General features: G+C 43.1%; 1 protein-coding gene across 1 annotated transcript in view; it reads right to left on the reverse strand.

Annotated features, from left to right (window-relative positions):
• Positions 1–15089: 15089 nt before the first annotated feature.
• LOC147460631 (cysteine proteinase COT44-like) overlaps positions 15090–22145 on the reverse strand; it is a 38947-nt gene continuing 31891 nt past the window's right edge. Inside the window, exons 2-4 of the mRNA XM_086508274.1 lie at positions 16267–16508; positions 16038–16178; positions 15090–15649 (exon numbers count right to left, since the gene is read on the reverse strand). Coding sequence (XP_086364400.1) covers positions 15407–15649; positions 16038–16178; positions 16267–16508 — 626 coding nt within the window. The 3' untranslated portion in view covers positions 15090–15406. The remainder of the gene's footprint in view (positions 15650–16037; positions 16179–16266; positions 16509–22145) is intronic.

Raw genomic sequence — 22145 nt, forward strand, 5'->3', positions numbered from 1 at the left:
AGTGGATAGAGAGGAAGATCCCACACTCCATTCCATAGAAAACATTCTCCAAAAAGCTAAGGCAAGAAGGTAACTCCAAAGGAACGAAGCTACAGTACTCTAACGACAACTCATGTAGTAGGAAAGGGAGGCTGAGAGAAAGTTGAATGGAATCATTGAAGAGAGACACTTGGTTATGGAACAATGTGAAACTAATAATGGGCATCTCCAACAAAGCTATTAGTATGAAGAGCAGCTTGAAGTCGAGTTAAAGAGAGTAGAGGCTAAGACCAAACAATTATATATAGAGTTCAATGTTGACAAGGCCATCATGATTTTAGATAATGCAAAGAAAGACCAACTTCTAGAGCTACATGCAAGAAGGAGAAAGTGTGCCTTGCCTGCAAACAAAGAATGAAAAGAGCAATAACATGAAGAGACCAGGCAGCGGCACGAGCACAAATTCTAGAGTACGAAACACAAGTGCTCAGAGGCTAGCTTCTCTCCTTAGAATTAGCATGAAAAGAAGATAAAGACACCATTAGCCTACTGCAATCACAATTAGACTCAATACAAGCAATCTCAAACGAGCTCTACAATCAAGGCTTGTAGACGGGAAAGCCATAACCTCAGATATACCAAGTGTTGGGGTGTGAGCTTTATTGAATCTCAAGTGTGTGAACCCCTCTCCAACTTAGTTCAGTGGATAGGCCCCATGTGTAAAGCCTTATGTGGCATCCCAGTCAATGCCTACTCGTGTGCCTATGTCATGTTTATTACATCATCCAGTGTGTCAGCCCTAGAAATTCTTTGTACTCATTTCTAGCACAATTCCTTCTAGTACTTTTGCATCAACTCTCTCTCTCTCTCTCTCTCTCTCTCTCTCTCTCTCTCTCTCTCTATTAGTAATCAGTTTAGGTTATCTTAATTATGTTTAAGCCATAAATGGCTCACTAGGATTTCCACCCTAATCGTAACAATTGGCATTAGAGCCTTAAGTGTGATTAGTATCTCCTGCTAATCACATTAGATGCTAGTTATCTTAATCTCTCTCTATACTAGACCAAGTGAGTTTTCGTCTTGCTTATCTTGGTTGATTTAATTTCCCTTGCATTAGGCATATAGGTTGCATAAAATTTCTATGAATCCTCCCTAGAAGTTGTCACTAACCTCCGAGGACTTTACCTCCGCTTACTTTGTCAGGAAGTTGTCCCTAGAAGTTGTCCCTAGCGGAGGTAAAGCGGAGGTAAAATTGCCTATTAACAGAGTTAGCTATGTCTTCATTTGGGTTCATTTTGAGTTGTAGAGTTCCTTCTTTAAGCTAACCTTGCACTTCTTTGAGATGTCGATATTTTGTGTGTATGCATATCGATGCATTGATGTGGTGAGAGCACTTCATTTTATTCTTTCTTTATCTCTCTGGCCTATAGAACCTTTAAGCCTGTAGAAAAGAGAGCACCCAAGCACTTCAATGATGTCGAATGACAGGATTTGGATAAGCGTTACTAGAAATGAATGATAAGCATTAAGGAACATGAACATGGAGGCATGAATAATGCAGAACATTGAAGTGATTTACTGATACCAAGGTTTGGTGGTAATGGTGAGGGTAATCAAAGGGTTCCCTCGTATGATTGAAAATACAGTAGCATGTACAACATCACAGGCATTGCAATGTTTTAAGAATTAATTTTTTTCAAGCATGCATAAGTCGTCACAGGTCACTTGAAATTCATTTTGTTGCAACCTTATAGGGATGCAAGAATCAAACTAACTAGAGCATAAACATGTTCCTTTGGGCTTTTAACCATAGTTGGGTTTGTCTTGTCGTATAGAGGCGATTGAGAGCAGCTTATTCATCGCATGTGTGTTTTTTTGTTCACATGCTAGCTTGGTATGTACTAATTTGGAGCCCAGGCATTCTTCTTCAAGGGGAATGACATCCTCACACTAACATCTGCTGTTACTTTTCTTTTCTCAGCGTGCTTGAAGTGATGGACAAGATGATAAAAGGTTAACAAAGGGCACTTGTCCCACATGTTAATAAGCAAAAGAGGGAAAACTATGTATTGGTTATTCCATGATAACACAAACAGACATTATCAAGTTTTTTCAAGGAGAATCAAAGAAGTTCAAGCACATACTGAGGCAGAGTTCGGAGTCATTGCAAGTACACCAGCCAAGAGTGCTTGGTGTGTGGTCAGACATACATGTTGTCGATGCCATCAGGTGCATGCATGAGGCATCACTTGCTGTGGTCCCTATCCTGGATGTCAACGGAAATACGACGACTAAAGAGCTTACACCTGTAAGTATATCTCATCATGTTGTGATACAACATGTGTCATGCTTGAAATTGGTATGAGAATGTTGTGTATGCTACCTATTATTCATGGATGATGGAAACCCAACCAGACTTCCCCTCCCCCTGCTAATAGTGCCTACAATTGGCAGTCCAGCTCCATTTTGAATGTACAAGATGCACTTTGTAGTCGAATTTGCAATCCCCCCCCCCCCCCCCCCCCCCCCCCCCCCCCCCCAGCCCCTGCCTCGGGCCCACCTGCACCTAAATTTGGGCCTTTTACCCTTTGCATTACATCAAATTCGGCTGAAGGTCAATATACAAGAAAAATAGAAAAAACCCTGAAAATATCTCAATGACATTATACAAATAAATCACATATACAACCACATGATACATCTATAATAAGATGCAATCAATCATCAAAAGTATCCCTCTCTAGTTTGTCATAGCCATGTATGTATCCCATGGATTAGATGTGGTACACCAAGGTAGGATGGAGATGGGTGAAAGCATGTTAAAATTTTACCAAAAAGTATGTCCATGGATGGTGTTAGTCAGCATAAAATGGAGATATACTAATTGGATTCGATGATGGGCTATTCCATACATTTATCTATCATAGGAAATATCACTAGAAAGCTCTTGAAACGAGGAATGTACTTCTAAAATCTCCGACAAATTTAAGTTTGATTTACGAAAATTCTACCACATGCCCAATTTATAAGCATAAAACTACTAACAAGCATAAATAACATATGTGTTAACGTGCTTTTGGCCAGATCTCCTATAGAGCCATATTGTAAACTGATTGAACACACATTGGCTAGGCTGTATGCATCGATTCTTCTCTTGATCATATATTGTCATTTAGAGCTATTATTGAGGGGGTTTGCTACTCTTGATCATATATTGACATTCATAGCTATTATTGAGGAGGGAAGATTACATGGGAGGAGGACTTATTGTACTTTTTTTGGTATGTATGTGGATGAGGTTTCATATTACACATAGAGGGAGGGTGGCAAAGGAGCACAGCTGGCAAGGACATGCATTTCATTGTTGCTATGCTAATGATATTGTGTAGATTTCTAACTCCTCAAAGGGAATGCAACGTCATTTGGATGCCCTGCACTTTTTTGCTCTGGATAGTGGCTTGTCAGTGAATCTTGGCAAGACCAAGATCATGGTGTTTAACATCACACCATAGTGGGTCAGGACTCAGGGAGTCAGCCCCCACCTTTACTTATACCGCAGACCCTCAAGTCCACTTCCCTTGCTTCTGCAAACATTGACCACACTACTCACGCCTCGCCTCCAACACACCCCTACCATTTTACTCGGTGACTTCAACATCAATGCTAAATACCAAACCCCTGAATACCTTGCTATTTCTGACCTTCTCTCCACACACAACATGACACAACACATGACCCACAGGAGAAAAATCTACAATTCAACTTTGGACCACATTTGGACTACAAATTCCTTCACTGACATACAACATGCACTAACTTCTCATTTTGGTCAGACCACTCCATCATTTACTTACTGCTTCCACTAAACTCCAAAAACACATTCCAATACCCCCCCCCTTGCTACTTCCTGACAAAACCTTCACAAATCCTTCCATTGGTAGGCCCTCGTGATTCCTCACCTTGTTTGGAGTAGTTTTCTATCATTTTTGCTCTCTAGAAAATTGTGCAAAGAAGCGCTTAATATTATATTCTTGAGAGGCCTCATCACAAGAAACTCCAGAGTCAAGCATCCTATACGGCCACGAGTTCAAATCTCCTAATTTAATACATATTTGGATCTATTGGAGGGGTTTCTCGTGCCGCTATCTCTCTTGCCCAAGGTCCTCATGCCCATGAGTCAACTAAAGTGGGCAGTCCTGTGAGGTCACAAGGCCCGCTTGGCTACCTCGGCTCTAAGTGACACACTTGCCCAAATGCTGCATTTTAGCACCAAGGCTCGGCTTCATCACAAAGGTGGTTTCCGTCAAGCTTCATCATAAGAGGTGATTCCAAAAACCCTTCTCCAAAAGGCACCAAGATCCAATTCCCACATTATCACAACACCACCTTTTTTTGATCGAGGGCTAGCCCTATACATCTTCACACGCATTATATGTAGTCATGCCTAGTCTTATAGATGACATGATATTGATATAACTTCGCACGCGAGGATTAGGCACTATCCATCCATCGTGGCTAAGACCTTCCTCTCACACACAACTAGAGAAGCACCATTATGGGGGGAGAAAATGGATTGACAAGTTTAGAGGCCAAGCCTTTTGTAAATATAAAGCCAAGAACAAAGGTTACTTATTGATCACGCCACTAGGAGAGTGAAAGAATAAAAACATGACAAGATCTCACACAATTTATAGCAAAGATGAGCAAGCCCTAGGTATTCTACTCACTTATCTAGATACTAATTTTGGGCTCTATTTAGATGATTGTGATTCCGCAATGAAGCTTGGATTACTCTAGAAAGGCACTTGGGGGGCAATCGTCAAGCACTCCAAGATTGCATTGAAAATGCAACTCTATGGATTATTCATGGAGCCAAGGGAAAACTGTTACCATATACATGTGGTAGTGATGTGTGTGAACACAATAGGATCGCCGGGGTATTTTTTCCCTCTTTAGGAGGTTTTTTCCCCCCGTGCGTTGTACATACGTCCATCACTCTAGGGCTATCTAGCTTTCCATAGCACACTAAGTAACACACTCTATTGTGTGCCTTGAGCTTCCTTCGTCTTCTCCAAGCTGTGCGCGTTTCTCTGCAACCCTAATTCCAACAATTGGTATCAGAGCAGGTTGCGTCCTCTTGGGCTTAGTCGCCAGTAGCTCCAGCAAACGCATGCTCACTTTCTCCAATTTCTGTGAGCTTTAGTGAGCATTCGCAGGTCGAATTTTTTTTTGGTAGAGCTCTTGGAGCTTAGTCTGCTCAAATTTTTTATTCGGGCTCATTTCGGCATTCGTTTCTACTACAACTAGGTCTGCGCAGGCAATTTCGTCATTTTGTGCAGAATTTTTATCAGTGCCAAATACTACATAACAAGGACCATACAGTCTACTGCGAGTTGTGTTATATAACACGTGTTGGTCTCACTTAGTTTCCCCTCATTTAGGGCAGTTTTCACATCAGATCCATGCATTTCCCATGGCTGACAACAACACAGATGTGTGTTCAACATATTTGATGCTGAGGACAGATTGAATGGGGACAATCACCCTATGTGGGCTTACATGATACAACATGTTCTTGTGTCAAAGGACGTCTAGAATATTGTGCAGGGCATTGATGTACGTCCTGGTTTTGAGGATGTAGGCGATGTTGAGGATGCTGCAAGGATTGCTGCTATTTGAGTTGTTTTGCCTACGGCAGAACAAGTTCGTTGGGATGTAAAGGATGTGCGGGCTCATGCATTGATTGTGTTGTCTGTGAAGCGCACCATTACTCCTCACATTCGTTCAACGTAATCTGCAAAACAGGCTTGGGATATTCTAGCATGTCTTTATGCAAGCCGCAATGAGGCTAAAATTGCTTTGCTGCGTAAAGAGATGGAATCGAAGATTATGCATGAGGAAGATGATATGGACACTTTCCTTGCTAGTGTCAAGGATATCAATAAGCAGCTTATTTCTGCAAGTGAAGTCATTTCAGACAATTCCCTTGTGCAAACTGTTCTTGATGCCTTACCAAATTCTTACCAGATTTTTGCTAGTACTTGGAGACTTATGCCCCAAGGAAACCTTGAATTTGTCAAGTTTGATACATTATGCACATTGCTGTTGCAAGAGTCACTTTCCAGAAAAAACAGGACTAGGCAACGTGCAGTTGAACAGGCTTTTATTGCTTCTCAAAGAAAGGGTGGTAACAGCAATGCAGCCACTTCTTATGGTTCTGCTGTGAGTGGCAAAACGTATGTTCCTAATGCTTCTGCTGGCAGCAATTAGTCTAGAAATTCGGGTGATAAGGGCAAAAAGAAGATGCGTTGCCATTATTGTAAAGTTAATGATCACTTGATTGAGCAGTGTCCTAAGTTGAAGACCAAAGAGGCTAAGAATAAAGAGGGTGGTTCCACTGCAAATGCTAGTTCCACTACAAATGCAGCCATTGTTGAGTCTTCTATGAAAGGAGACTGTGATGCTGATGTTGATGCAGAATGGGCTTTTAGTGCAGAGTGCACTTACAATCCTGTTGTCCATGATGCATACATGTCAGTTGCTGCAGATTCACATGTGTGGTATTTCGACAGTGGTGTTACAAAGCACATTACCTCACATCATGAATTGTTCACCTCTCTCAAGTCTGTCCCTCACGGGAATTCAGTCGCTTGTGCCAACAATGCCTCTTATCCGGTTCAAGAAGTTGAAAAGATTGTGCTTACTGTTGCAAATGGCAGTTCTTTCACACTTGTTGATGCATTATATGTACCTGGGATCAAGAAGATCTTTTGTCTGTATCTGCACTTGCTAGACTTGGACTTGTAGTCAAATTTGTGGATGATAAATGTACAATTCGTGATCTCAGTTTTGGTGATGAAATTGTTGCATCTGGCCTTTTGTGACGTGGGCTGTATAAGCTCACTTTGTATGACAAGTGTGGACAAAATTTTGCAAATGTAGTTGCAGATTCAAGGGCTGTTTCAGATGCAAAATTGTGGCTATGAACATTTTGGGCATCTAAATTTTGCCAGTTTGCTGTGTTTGCGGAAATATGATATGGTTGCTTCTTTGCTGCCTCTTGAAGCACCTGTCAAACATGTTTGTGAAGGCTGTATTTTGGGTAAAATGCAGCGTTCTAAGTTTCCAAAGGATGGTTCAGTTAGGGCCACATGCAGGTTGCAGCTTGTGCATAGTGATGTTTGTGGGCCCATGCAAAATCCGTCCTTGGGCAATTACCTATACTTCATGACTTTCATTGATGATTACTCCAGGCATGCATGGGTATTTCCTCTTAAAGCAAAGTCCGAAGTTTTTATGTGCTTCAAACAATTTCTGGCTATGGCTAAAAATGTCTCGAAATGTACTATGGACACCCTCCGTTCCGATCGATGGGGGGAGTATATGTCTCATGAATTTAATGCATTTTTGGCTAGTCGTGGGATAAAACACCAATGTACAGTGCCTTGTACGCCTCAGCAAAATGGTGTAGCTGAGAGGGAAGATAGGTCACTTACGAAAATGGCACGATGTATGATCAAAATGTCAAGCTTTGCCGCGTTATTTTTGGCTTGAGGCCATCATGTGTGCCACTTATGTACTTAAGAGGTCTCCTACAAAAGCTTTGCAATCTATTACTCCATATGAAGCATGGCATGATACAAAGCCTTCTATTGAGAAGATGCATGTTTTTGGCTACTTGGCATATGCTTTGGTGTCACAAACACAGCGCAGAAAATTGGATGATAAGGCTGTCAAATGTATTTTTGTTGGTTCGTTTTCTGAAAGCAAAGGTTACAGGTTGTATCATCCACAAACAAAGTGTGTTCTGGTTTCACGGGATGTAGTGCTTGTGGAAGATTTTGTTCAACCCTTGCTATCATGTACTGGAGACAGTAATGTAAGCTCACAGGACATTTATGACACTTTGTTGCCTCTTTTTAGTGGTGGAAGTTCAAATGTAAAATCCAATGAGACAAATGTACAACCTATGGGGGTTTCTGAAAATGTTACAGATCAGCCTATTACTGATGCAGATGCACATGATGTACTTGATGAGGAAAGGGCTAAAAATGAGTAGGCTAGAGGTATGCCACAATGGCTGGTGCATACATTGCATGACAGTAAATTGGATGCACCTTTGTCTAGTCGTACTCATTCAGGCTCTCGCCATGCATCTTATGCATCAGATTGTTATGCTTTGGTTGTGTTTAGCTTACATGATGTTGAGGTACCTCTGCCTTTTGATGAAGCACAGAATTCAGAAAATTGGATGGCTGCCATGCAATCTGAATATGATGCACTTATAGAAAATGACACATGGACTTTATGTGATTTGCCTCCTGGCAAAAAGGCCATTGGTACGAAGTGGATTTACAAGTTGAAACGCAAGCTGGATGGTGAGATCGATCGTCATAAGGCTCGACTTGTTGCAAAGGGTTATGCACAGCAAAAAGGCATAGATTATGAAGAGACTTTTGCTCCCACTTGTCATATGACTACTGTGTGTTTTCTATATGCATTGGCAGCTCATTTTGGTTGGGATGTACATCAATCAGACACTATTACTGCTTTCTTGAATGGTGACATATTTGAGGAAGTTTATGTAACGCAGCCTCGCAGTTTTGTCATAAAAGGAAAAGAGGACAAAGTGTGCAGATGTAAGAAGGCTTTGTATGGGTTGAAGCAATCTCCTCGTGCTTGGTATGAGAAAGCTGACACTCATTTGATCAAACGAGGCTTTCGTAACAATCCAACAGAAAGCACATTGTATGTAAAGTGTGAGGGTGATGTACTTCTCATTGTGGTTCTTTATGTAGATTTGTTGATCACTGGACCAAATGAGAGACATATTGCTGAATTTAAGGCTGATTTGAATGCTACTTTCAAGATGAAAGATTTGGGGCTGTTGCATCATTATTTGGGTATACAGTTTAAGCAGTGTGATTGTGGTATTGCCTTGTGTGAGCAAAGTTACATAGAGACATTGCTGTGTAAGTTTGGACTTGAGGATTGCAAACCTATTGCCACTCCCATGGAAACAGGTTTAAAATTAAGTCTTCATGACACCAGTGATCCTGCTGATGTCACTCTTTACCAAACTACTGTTGGATGCCTCATTTATGTATGCAACACAAGGCCGGATATTCAGTTTACAGTCTCACAGGTCAGCAAATTTATGCATAGCCCAGGTTCTAAGCATTGATAGGCTGTCAAGAGGATTTTCCGCTACCTTAGTGGCACTTTACATCTTGGCTTGTTTTATCCCAAGGGGGGATAATTACCGCCAGACTTACATGCTTTTTGGGACTCATATTGGGCTGGTTGTTTTGACACGTGAGTGTCCACAAGTGGTTTTTGTTTCATGCTTGGCATCATAGTTGAGCAAGAAGCAACCTACTGTGGCCACTTTGAGTTGTGAGGCTGAGTACATGGCAATCTTCATAGCTACGGTTGAGTGTGTATGGCTCAGACGACTTATGGCTAATTTGGGTGTTGGATAGGACACTGCCAACACTATCTACACTAATAGTCAGAGCGCATTGGTAGTTGTGAGGAACCCAGTTTTTCATGCTCGCACAAAGCACATCGAGGTGCATTATCACTATGTCAGGGAGAGGCTCTCAGCAGGAGAGATCAGCTTGGCTTATGTGCCAACACAGGACAACCTTGCAGACCTTTTCACAAAGGCATTGTCTCGTGAGAAGTGAGAAGATTTCCGCAAAGCTTTGGGCTTACTCCCCTTTGTGGATTGATCATGTCCTCAGGGCATGGCACTTCTCTTTACTCATGTGCCAGCTCTCGTTCACCGCATCACTCCAAGGGGGATTTGTTACCATATAGATGTGGTAGTGATGTGTGTGAACACACTAGGACCGTCGAGGCATTTTTTTCCTCTTTAGGAGGTTTTATCCCCGTGCATTGTATATACGCCCATCACTCTAGGGCTATCTATCTTTCTATAGCACACTAAGTAACACACTCTCTATTGTGTGCCTTGAGCTTCCTTCATCTTCTCCAAGCCGTGTGCGTTTCTTTGCAACCCTAATTCCAACAAGAACTTCTCATCCCTTGTGAATAGGCTCAAAAGCATTTGCACCCAACTTGCTCACATTAAAAGCCTATGCAAGATGAAGGTCAAGTAGCAATTCTACTCAAAGCAGTACTAGATGCAGACTATGCTCAAATTGTCACTGTCTTGAAGGAGAAAGATCCATACCAAATCCTGAAGATGTGATAAATTCTTTGCAACAACATGAGAAGAAGCAAGATATCACTAAGAAGTCAAGTGGAGCTTTCCCAGTGACATCAAGGAGCTTCTACAACCAAAAAAATATTAAGTGTACTCATTGTGGTAGTTCAAAGCATCTCTCCTTAAATTGCTATGAGATAAATCCTTGGAAAATTGATGGCCATAAGAACCATGCAACCAAATATTGTCACCTCAATAACAACGACATACCAAGCTACCAAGACAAAGAAAAATTCAAAGTCAACCTTGTTTCCACTGAAGAAGATCAAGATAACGAATCAAGAATAGTCTACTGTGATGTACTGTATGTTTGTACTACTCATAGTATGTGTGTGTGTAGAGAGAAGACTTTTGTGTGCCTACCACCTACTTGTATCTGGGAAAGATTGTATCCCTACACTCTATACATCAATGGGAGGAAAATTTGTGTTCCTACCCCTAATGTGTTGAGGGGAGGACTGTTTAATTGTGTGCAACAAAATCCACAAGGGGAAGGTTGTTGGGATGTGAGTTTTGTTGCATCTCAAATGTGTGAGCCCCCTCTCCACCTCATCTAGTCTATGAGGAAAAGACCCATGTGTACAACCTTGTGTGGCATACTAATCAATGCCTAGTCATGTGCCTATGTGTCATGTCTAATACATCATCTAGTGTGTCAGCACTAGAGCCCAACCTCTTTGTACTCATTTCTAGTGCAATGAATTCTAGTATGTTTGCATCAACACTCTCTCTCTTGCCTTGAATATTAGTAATTAGTTAAGATTATCCTAATTATGTTTAAGCCATGAATGGCTCATTAGAATTTCCACCCTCAGCTCGACACCAAGTGCCCACCCAACCGCCCAGGAGTTGGTATAGCTCAGGGCTAAGACACAGCTTACTAAAATCCAAAGGGATGAAGCACAACAAAAAGCTGCAAGAGCATAGAAAGAGAGTGCAGAGCTCAAGAAGATGGTGGAGGCAACCATGGAGGAAGCCATGGCAACTTACGGAAGAGGCAGCAAAAAAGAAAAATGAAAGCCTAAGAAAGCAATTGAAGGACTTGCAATGGGCCCAAACCACCATAGTTGTGATCCCCGTGACAACACAAGTACCCATAATACCGACAACTACAACCCCCATAGCACCCACAATGGTAGCCACAACCTCTGCACCCCACTTGGAATTCATCACAACAACGCAGCAAGAAGAGGAGCCAGAATGGGTGGAGAGCACTTGAGTTACGGGCCCCAATGTGGTTGATCAAGGCCAAGGCAGACAAGACCCTCCCAGACTAACACATGCCCCGCTGCAGATGCTTGAGCAACAAAGAAGAGAGCAAGAAAGACGAGCCACTCTAATGTCCTACAGTACAAGAACACAAAAGGGCAAAACATCGACAAAGGCAGCAGCAAGAAAGACAAAGAGCCACCCCATCCACCAGCACAATGACGGTCCTCAAGAATAGAGGACCATAGGGTAGAGGGGCCAATATAAGGCCACCTAAGAGAGGGAGCCTGGATCTCCGGTCTCCGAGCTCAATTATACTCAGTCAATAGTTCATTTGATTTGCTTCGTCGAGAGCCTATTGAAAAATTTGATCTCAACTTTTTTGATGATCGGAGCCGAAAGTTACAAACCCATTTGTGCATTCCCGTGTAACAAAATGGATGTGAAAAAGAAGACATACCAACCCCAAAAGAAAAACATGGGTGTGAGAAATTTTCATTTCAAATAAAATGAAAGTTGAGCATTCTTTTGAATTGCACAAAGTTGGTCGAGCTTTGCCTTATTATTGGGTGTGTCATTGTCCTTTCTTTTGTGGGGGGGGGGGGAGTTTATTGGCCCCTTTACCCTATTAGCAGGGGAAAATTTTGCAAGCATCAGCATCAGGTTGCACAAGCTCACAACAGGCAAGGAAGCAAAGTAGAGAGCAAGGTCGGCAAGGCTTAATGAAGGCAATGAGGTCTCAAGAGGGGCACCACCCAATCGAGCACCCTCTTTTGTAACCAAAGCCCTCGTAACTATGAACGTTTATGGTTGTATCATGTATCCCATTTTTGGAGATAGCTCTTATTCTTGATCCATTGGGATTCCATTTTGTAAGACCCCTGTCGGACGTGAGCATCGGATAGGGCCCAAAAAGGCAATGTTGGGCGTTTTTCTTATCACACTAGGTGGACAGGAAGTAAAATTTTAATCATTAATGTGTACACTCATCGAATGGGCATAGCCCAACTGGTGAAGGGTACAAGTTTGCTGCCTGATGTTTCCCGCTATTTTTTATGAGTACGTCGGCTATGAAGCAATAATGGGCGAGGGGTTTGCCCCGGATAATTTCGCAGTGCAATGGACGCCAACTGCGACAAATTGTTTTTTGCCAACTCAATCTCACAGACATCCGGGCAGACGTGTGTGACACGGGCCTAAGTCCTCAAGCCCATATTCCATGATTAACTAGATTTTGGTTCCTTTTTGTCCACCCTAATGTGAACACATGGGTGAAATATAAAAGCCAAACAAAATAACTAGGTTTAGACACACTTGACTCATGCAACTTTTGAGAGCTCTTACTTTTTGGAGATCTCTTGGGAGTGAAGCTTTCATGGAAGCTTGAGCCTTGAGCCTTGAGCCTTGAAGGAAGAGCTTCTTTGCTCATTGGAACAACTATATTCTCTAATACGAAGTATTCTCCTCCTAACTCCTTCATTCTAGTGGTTTTCGGTGCTCTCTTGCCCTCATTGGTCTCCTCCTTTTCCATTCAAGTTGCTATGTTTAATGCATGATGATGATGCTTGTGGCTTTCTTAAGCATGTGTGCATGTTGTTTGAGCTCCCTTGATAATCATAGATTAGAGTAGGTTTCTAGTGGAACGGTGAGCTCCCTTGTGATAAGCATCTTCTCTAAGGTGTGTGGTGCTACATCATCATATCTCCTTGGAAGGATAGAAACAGGAATCCCTGATCTAGTCACAAGAGGGAAGGTACAGTAGATAGGTGCTTGTAGGGGGAGAGAGAGAGAAGAAGAAGAAGAGAGTTTTAACGTCGTAGGAAACTATCCCAAGAGACCTTAAGATCTAGCCGACGAGAAGTTGAACTCAAGACCTGTTATGAGAGAGAGAGAGCATAGGCAATAATGGTTCCTCTGAAGGACATGCAAAAGAGAAGTCTTTGCAATGCATCGGCAATAATGGTTCCTCTGAAGGACATGCAAAAGAGAAGTCTTTGCAATGCATCTCTCTCTCTCTCTCTCTCTCTCTCTCTCTCTCACACACACACACACACACACACACACACACACACAGTTGTATGTGTAGAATATTACACCCATTTGCTGATCATGCACAAACAAATCATATTTCAAGTTCTCAACTTTCATACTTGATGTTTTTGAAATTAGATATTGATAATATCCATAAGCAATAGACGATATTAAATTTTGAGGCTATTGGGAAAGGCCATTTTGATCATGGCAGAGTATGTGAATCACCTAGATACATAGCAACCATTGATTGCTATGTATAGAGCCAACCCACCAAGCAGCAACACATACAATGCTCCTCTATCTCAGATAACCAAGATATTCACATCTTTTTAAACCAAACCTTTTGTCAATCTTTTTCCATCTTGCTCCAATATTGTTGATGAGAAAGTTTGTCACAATCATTCAAGTTTCTTTCCTTGCCATGGTTTGCCCCAAAGGACTTGTGTTCATTAACAATAAGGAAGATGCTTTAATTTGGATTGAAGATATGACCTATGACTTTGTTGTCGTAAAGATGTTGCACAAAAAGTTATCTTATCAAACCATGTGAGTGACAAAGGGATAAGACAGTGAGACCTTACTCAGAAGACTGAACGTGTCTACATGGACTTCAAAAACGTGATGTATCTTCTGTGTATTACTTCGACATGTAGCAGAATGTTGTGTTTGCTTATAGAAAACGTTGAGAGATGCATACTGCAATTATACCATGTCGAAAAGGGAATCTTCCCTACTGTTTTTCTCTGGTGTTCCACATCTCGAGCTTCTGATTAGGAAACTTCGCATACTTAGCTAGGCACAATGAAGGGCCACGACCCCCACCTGGCTGAAAATCCCCTCTTCCCAATGACGCCTAGCTACTGAAACTGCCCTTCCCTCACTGGTAGCTCGTGATGTCGTTGCAATCTGCCATCTACAATGCGACAATCACAGTGGAATCAGTCGAAAGCTTCTTGTGATATATGTGGTGGACAAGCAAACCATGTTCAGAAGACCCAACCTTCTTTTGGGCATTTTCATAACTTGCACTGCATTTGATATCATTGGCTGTTCGGAAGGATGCTATAGTGGCCATTCATGCTCTACAAAAATCCTGAGACTCAGTCAACCTTCAGCAAGCCTTTCTTTGCTACTGATGCAGTCCTCCAAAGCAAAGAGAAATCATGAATAATTATCATCAGCACCCTCCGCCCCTGGCAACGGTGGCGATACCTCCTCAATCCTCTCCCTACCCATGGGCATTAATGTGCTCAATACTAATTCATCATCCTCCCGCACCTCATCTTTGTTCGTTACCGGCAGCAGCCCCTCCTCTCTTTTTTTTGGTTCCAACCTCTCAGCACCTTTTATCTCTTGGCAATCTGCCACCCCCCTTTGGCACCCTTCTTCTGTTCGCTGCTGGCAATTCTTTTGCTTGGAGACTTAAAGGTTTTCCTTTTCAAAACACGTGCGCTTGATTGCTCAAAGAAAGCCTTGAAATGATTCAACCATGATCACCCATCAACTTGTGCAAATGCTTTCAACTTACTTGATACTAAAACCACCCACTATATCTGCCGTCTCAACACCGGCACAAAACCTTCCACTCTGCCTCAACCACGTTCACTACATAACTTCATATGAAAGTCAAGAGCAGTTCAGAAACCTCTCGAATTTCATAGGAAAAATTGCACACCAGAAGCGCTAGCAAATTATATAGCTGTATGCAATTATTACAGGTCCTTCATGAAAGCATTCCCATGAAGGCACCATGGTCTATTATACATGTAACTACAGTCAGTCATCTTGCTTGTAAACACAAAGAAAACATCCCCATGAAGGCATCATAATACATGTAATTTTAGTCAGTCATCCTGCTTGTAAACTCATCTGCAGTATGGTTGATGCAATCAAGGACTTGAAGCTTGGTGGAAAAGTCTATGTCACATGCCGCTAGAGCTAGCAACGCTTATATCACATGCTACTCCAGCTTGCAGCTTTTCTGACCACAGGGTATGATGGCGAGGTGTGGATGCCACAAACTCCCCGTCTATTTCCAGTGCTGCGTTCAATGTGCACATACCCATCCAAGCCCCAATCCTCTGTCCAAGAGTTCTTCACAATCCAGTAATCTTTGCCACCTTCAGACCCGTAGCCAACAACAAGCACGGCATGGTCGATATCAGTTCGACCATCTGAGCAACTGTTGAAAATGCCCTGTCGCATCAGATGAGGATAAAACCGTGTTAAGGCCTTGAAACAAGTACGAACTAGTCTTGAACATCTCCTTAACGCATACATCAGCTGCACATTAAGTTTGACACTTTCCCATGTGGGAAAGAAGCTCTTTTCCCATTGTTCCTACTGATCCGGGGCATACCTCGCTAAGTGCAGTTGGGAGGAGGCAATTGCAGGCCCCCACCCAGGGCTGCCAATCCCCTGCCCACAACAGCACCTAGCTAGGTATGTGGTCCCTACCTCGTACTAGCTCATATGTAATCATGATCCACATTACCAGAATTATTGAATGCATCTAAGACTTGTAATTTCACCCAAGACACTCCAACTCTAGGTGCTTATATCAAGGCTATCCAAAGAGTGTTACCCCAGCATATAGTTGGAAGTCTTGAGAATTCGCATTGATGGCCACACTGACAGGCTGTTGGGCAACAGCACAGGTAAGAGCCTCTTCATTGTGAGGCTGGACATCTTCATACCCAGCAATAGTCACTGATTTACCCATTTTCTGCTTAAGCAAAAGTAACTAGGTTTTGTCAATCAAACCTTGGTTTCACAGCAGAAAAATCACGACTCGGCTTGTTCAAGAGTCTTACCTTGTTCCAGTTGCAAAACCTGGTTCTACCTGTGCCACTGACATAAGGATACCCTTCTTCAGTGTTGATGCCTCCATTCCTGATAACCCATTTGAATGCGGGGTTCATGAGGCCACCATGGCAGCCAAAGTTAGTGTGAACACAGCTGACAAGCTCCTGTTCAGACAAGCTCACAAGCTCCCCGATGGCTATAGCATGTGCACCCTCAATAGCACCAACAGACGAGAAAGCCCAACAGCTTCCTACACAAAATGGAAAGCTTGTCAAACTAGACATCAGAAAAAGAGGGTACAACATATGTTCGCCTTCAACACAATGTTGGATATAATTAATTAACCAAAGAAACCTTCTTTCTTGAAAAGAATTCAACAACAAAGACTAAAGTAAGAAGCGAAGTAGTTAAAAATAGAAAAGACAAGATGCTAACCAGTAATGCCAATCAATTCAGTAAACGATACAACACAAAATCAAAGAACTATCTCAAAGCTGGCCAAGAATGTAATGGCATAAAGACATTCACAATAGAAGCAACTCTAAGAAGTGTAGCCCAAGCATAACAGCATTTATTCAAACAAACCTGGTCCATCTTTACGGGCAACAACAACAACAGAAGCGCCCAAAAATATGAAATTTCTTGTAAAAGAATGGCTTTTGTCCAATTTCTTGCCTGTATGCACCAACTCCAGCACACAGTCAACGTTGGAAGATGATTCTGTGTTTTGTACTCCCTAAGTAACTTCTAAAAACACTCTTGAGCTTAAACTTCTCTTGACGTGTGGGTATTAACCATTCCATTGTGATTTCCCCTTCTCATTTCCAGTTATAACAAATTATGAGAAGACTGGTCCAGCCCCACTACCAATTCTCTTGCAATGCACTTGGGGTGTACATACTACATACTTCTAAAGCTGCTATCATTACTGAGGCATAGACCTGGTAAGTACATCTGAAAACCCATGCACATAAGTTTGAACAAACAGCACACTCTTGTAAATTTCTTCCCTCTTGACAAATAGCCCTCTTTTGCTTCAAATTATTACTCATTTGAGAGAGAGAGAGAGAGAGAGAGATTTGTTTTAAGTCTATTGGAGGCCGAAGTTGGCCTATGAGACAAATCAAATGTACATGCCTGATGAACGGAGAATGTCAATGTGTGTGTCCTCCGTCCATCAATGAAAGGACAAAAGGTACAAAATGTATAAACACTGAGCGGAGGACAAAAGGTACAAAATGTATAAACACTAAGCGGCCCCATATCTCCACTCCGTACATCATGGCCGAAGTGACCGTAGTGTCAAAGAGCCAAAGCTTTGTCCAAGGTTCCTGGAACTGAACCTGCGAGCATATCCTCTCAATTCTCCCCAATGCTGCATAGGTCAATCGCGTATCTACTGCACGCCTCAGGGAAAATACTGGACCACTGAAAACCGCCCCAAGGTAAGTGTATGCATCTGCATACTCCACAGTCTCTCGACCATATGTAAAAGTGGGGGCGGACCTTCTTACCCACTGCGCCGTTGTGTTAAACACCATTACCTTGGTCTTACCAAGGTTCACAGACAATCCACTATCCCGTGCAAATACATGCAATGCATCCAAATGACGATGCATCCCCTCTGGAGAATCTGAGATCAGCACAATATCATCAGCATAAAATAGCAACGGAATCCATGTCCCTGCAAGCTGAGCACCTCTATCACCCTCTACCTGTACATAATCTGAAAACTCATCTACATATACCCCAAAGAGAGACGGAGATAGGAGACGACCCTGCTTCACCCCAATGGTGGAGTGAACCATGTCGGACATGCCATGAGTAGTGCGTACCAGTCCTACCACTGTCCTGTACAAAGCTAAGATCCCCCAGATCAGCTCTATGGGCACCCCCATGTCTTGCAATCTGCGTAGGAGTCTGGCTCGTGGCATTGTATCAAAGGCTTTGCGGAAATCCACAAAGCTACAATATATCCTCCTGCCATGGTGTCTACCCTCCTCAATAATGGCTCTGAGTGTCAAAACCTGGTCAAGAATGGAGAAACCTCTCCTGAACCCTGCATGTCCTGCTGCCTATATGCCCTCTCTCTCTCTGCCCATCCACTCAACTCATGCTCAAGAATTGTGCATATAGCCTAGCCAGAGTGTGACCAACCATGATGGTTCGGTAATTCCCGGGAAGCATAGGATCTCCCGACATGAAGATAGGCACAATAGTGGACATACTCCAAGTCTCAGGGAAACCCTCGTACATGGCTCTATTAAACATCAGGCTCTGCAAGCATATCTCGGGCATGGATAAAGTGCTCTGCTACCAGACCATCATGATCTTGTGCTCTTCCTGTCTTCATCTTGTCAATGGCTTTCCTTACCCTCTTAGAAGTAAAGAAAGTACATGTTTCTGGGCATGCCTCTAGAGAGTCAAGCAAAGGTGGTTGCCCCGATGTTGAATAGAGATGTAGCATATCCCCCCATGTCTCTGTGGAAGTGATGGTTGGCGGTGGAGAGTGCTCATTGAATAGCCTCCATGCCTCACTAGAGTCCTGACTCATAAACAGCTGATATAGATCACGCTCTAGTTGAGATAGGTAAGCCCTCTTCTTTTGTCGCGCTAGGCAGCGAAAGATAATCCGTGACTGTCTATGTGTAGTAGTACCCATGAGCACCTCTCTCTGTAATCTGATCCTCGTCTCTCTACACTCCTCATCATACCAATTGTTGGCTTGTCCAACCTCCCCTTGTGCCCCTTTTCATTCATTGAGAGCAGACTGTGTACTTAGCGGCCGGCCAATCGACGTGAGGTGGGAAAAAGCAACCTTGGTGTGAGTGCAAGGCCGCCAAGGGGTGCGCCCGCGGAAAAGAGTAGAACTCGGGTGAAGAGAAGATCCTTCTCTAACACAGATTGCAAGCGAAAGAAGAACCTCAAGAACTCAAGAACCTCAAGACCCCAAAGAGCCTAAAGACCCTCAAGCACCCAAGACCCACAAGAACCCAAGTTCCTCGTGAACTTAAGAACAAAGGATCACAGTGTATGGTCATCACTCGAAGCGGAATGGATATACTTCGCATGGAGGTGATGGGCATGACAGTAGCAAAGAAGAATCTCACCACCAAGGAGGTTTTTTTTTACCCTCCTCCTTCCCCATCTACGCCACGGGTTGTACCAAATCCTATGGAGCTTTTGGTCAAGTCGATGATGGATATGATGGCACAACAACAAGAAGCGAATCGCGTTGCCATGGAGCGTGAACGCCAAACCAGACAGGAGACCTTGGACCGCGAAGCGCGACGAGCGGCCGAGGAACGAAAAGAAAGAAAAGCACAAAGAAAGGAGGCGCCGACAAAAGACGAGCGGCCTTGGAGGCCAATCGTGAGGCACAAAGAGAACTACGCATGCAAGAATTTGTCCGACAAGTTCTCACCTCGAAGTCCGAGCCAGCCAAAGATGTTGGTAGTTCATCAAGTGGTGCAAGTCGAGATTCGGACTCCAACAACCCAGTCACAGCGAAGTTGACTTTCATTTAGTATGATGGTAAGATGAATGCTAATGTTATTCATTCTTGGTTGCATCAATTTAATGCTTATTTTGCGACAACTAAGAAGACAAGCAATAGCAAGGTTTTGACAACAGCCATGTACCTTGCCGATGATGCCATAAATTGGTACCACGCATGGCAAGAGGCACAGTTGGCCGCGCAGCTAGAGGAAGCCGACGAAGACGCGCCCCTTTCCTTCAATTGGGCCAACTTCCAAGACAAGCTCAAGGCGCGGTTTATGCCACCCCAGTACCTCGCACGAGTACCTCGCACGATTGAAGGACGATTGGCACGCTCTCAAGCAAAATGGTATGCCAGTTATGTCTTTCTTTAATCGTGTTTTGCAGCTCGACACTCAATTACGCAAATCGGATGCGGAGCGCAAGGAGGCATTCCTTTATGGATTGGACGAGTATATCAAGTTTGATGTGGAGGTACTTGATCCAATCAATCTCAACAAGGAGGTAGCGATTGCTCTCGCACAGGAGATGAAGCACAATAAGGGAAAGCCTAAGGAGAACAAGATTTCTCAAGGAACCTCTCAAACTTCTCAGAACCCGCAGAATGGTAAGAACGGTAAGAATGGTAACTCTTCTAGCCCATCTTCCTCTAATTCTTCGGAAAAGAACTCTCAACATGAATCTAAGGGTAAAGCTAAAGCACCTGCAAAACCTAAGCTAACCCCGGATGAAAAAGCTACACAAGGAATTATAGGAGGATACATCACGGCTGAAGAACAAGTGATTTATGCTAAGGAAGGTAGATGTTATCAATGTCACGTCAAGGGTCACATTAAGAAGGCTTGTCCAAAGACAGCCCCACCTAAAGAACCAAAGGCACCCACAGCAACCACAAGCACTTTAATAACGAACCAAGTTGAATCTTCTCATGTCTCTGACACACACATTGATGAGTCTCTCATGAAGTGTTATGGTCATGTAAAGGGTCAACGTTTTATCATATTGTTTGATCCAGGCAGTATGCATGGTGTGATTAGTGCCTCTTGTTGAGAGAGCCCGCCTAGAGGTTAGTCAGAAATCTCCTCTCGAGGTCTCTGGCTTCACTCCCGGTATGGACTCTCTCATCACGAAAGAGTGCCTTGAGTTGTTTACAGTTCAACAAGCTGCTTTCCATAGGAAATTTCTCGTGTTTCATCTTTCAGGATGTGATATGCTTTTGGGCAATAGATGGTTTCGTGAGCATAACCCTCTCATTGATTAGGAGGCCAGCACTCTCACATTGAATGCCAAAACTGACTCCCCCATCATCATTCGAGCTGAGGAGGGTCTGCATTCTTTGCCTCTCATTTCTCATGTGCAGGTAAAGTGTGAATTACGACGAGGAGCACAAGCGGCATTCATCTATGCTGCTCCAGTTTCCCAGAGCATTCAGACTCCAGACAAGTATTCAGCTTTGTTTACCAAGTTTAAGCATCTCTTTTTACAGAATGATCTTCCACCCCGTCTCCCACCCGAGCGGCCAGAGGACCATCGCATCGAGCTACCGTTTGAACAAGACACAGGAGGAAGAGTTACAGCAACAACTCACGGAGTTGGTGACTAGAGCATTCATACGTCCTAGTGTAAGTCCTTTTGCTGCTCCTATTTTGTTTGTTCGCAAGAAGGATGGTTCGTATCGTTTGTGTGTTGATTACACGGCTTTGAACAAGATGACCGTCAAGAACAAGTTTCCGATGCGTCGCATTGAGTATATAATGGAGCAAAGGTTTTCAGCAAGGTCGATCTCAAGAGTGGATACCATCAGGTACGGGTATTCAGAGGCAACATCTTCAAGACCGCTTTTCGCACCGAGCGAGGGCAATGGGAGTATGTTGTTATGCCTTTTGGATTGATAGGTGCCGTGGATACATTTAATCGTCTCATGGTAGGCCGTTTCGGCGATATGGTCGATGTATGTATGTTCATCTTTTTGGATGATACTCTCATTTTTCCTGCATTGTGGAAACAATGAAAAGGATGTAGAAAGAGTACTAACCCGTTTGGACGAGTGTCAGTTGTACATTGCAACTTAGAAATCTGAGTTTTTTCTCACTGAAGTTACTTATCTGGGTTATATCATTTCTGCAGAAGGCGTCAAGCTAGACCTCGCGAAGGTGGAGCAGGTATGTAATTGGGATTTTCCCAAACTGCATATGATGTGCGTTCTTTTCTTGGTTTATGTCAAGCATATAGTTCGCACATAGAGAATTTTGCACGCATTGCCCCACCTATGACTGATGTTTTGAAAGGGGTAAAAACTCGCCGTCAGCACGTAGACTTGCCCGAAGCAACCATTGAGGCTTTCCCAGCTCTCAAGGTTACGGTGATAGAAGCACCATGTCTCATCCTT

This window comes from Adiantum capillus-veneris, chromosome 3 (assembly GCF_014529385.1).
Source record: "Adiantum capillus-veneris isolate H3 chromosome 3, ASM1452938v2, whole genome shotgun sequence".
Classification (NCBI taxonomy): domain Eukaryota; kingdom Viridiplantae; phylum Streptophyta; class Polypodiopsida; order Polypodiales; family Pteridaceae; genus Adiantum; species Adiantum capillus-veneris.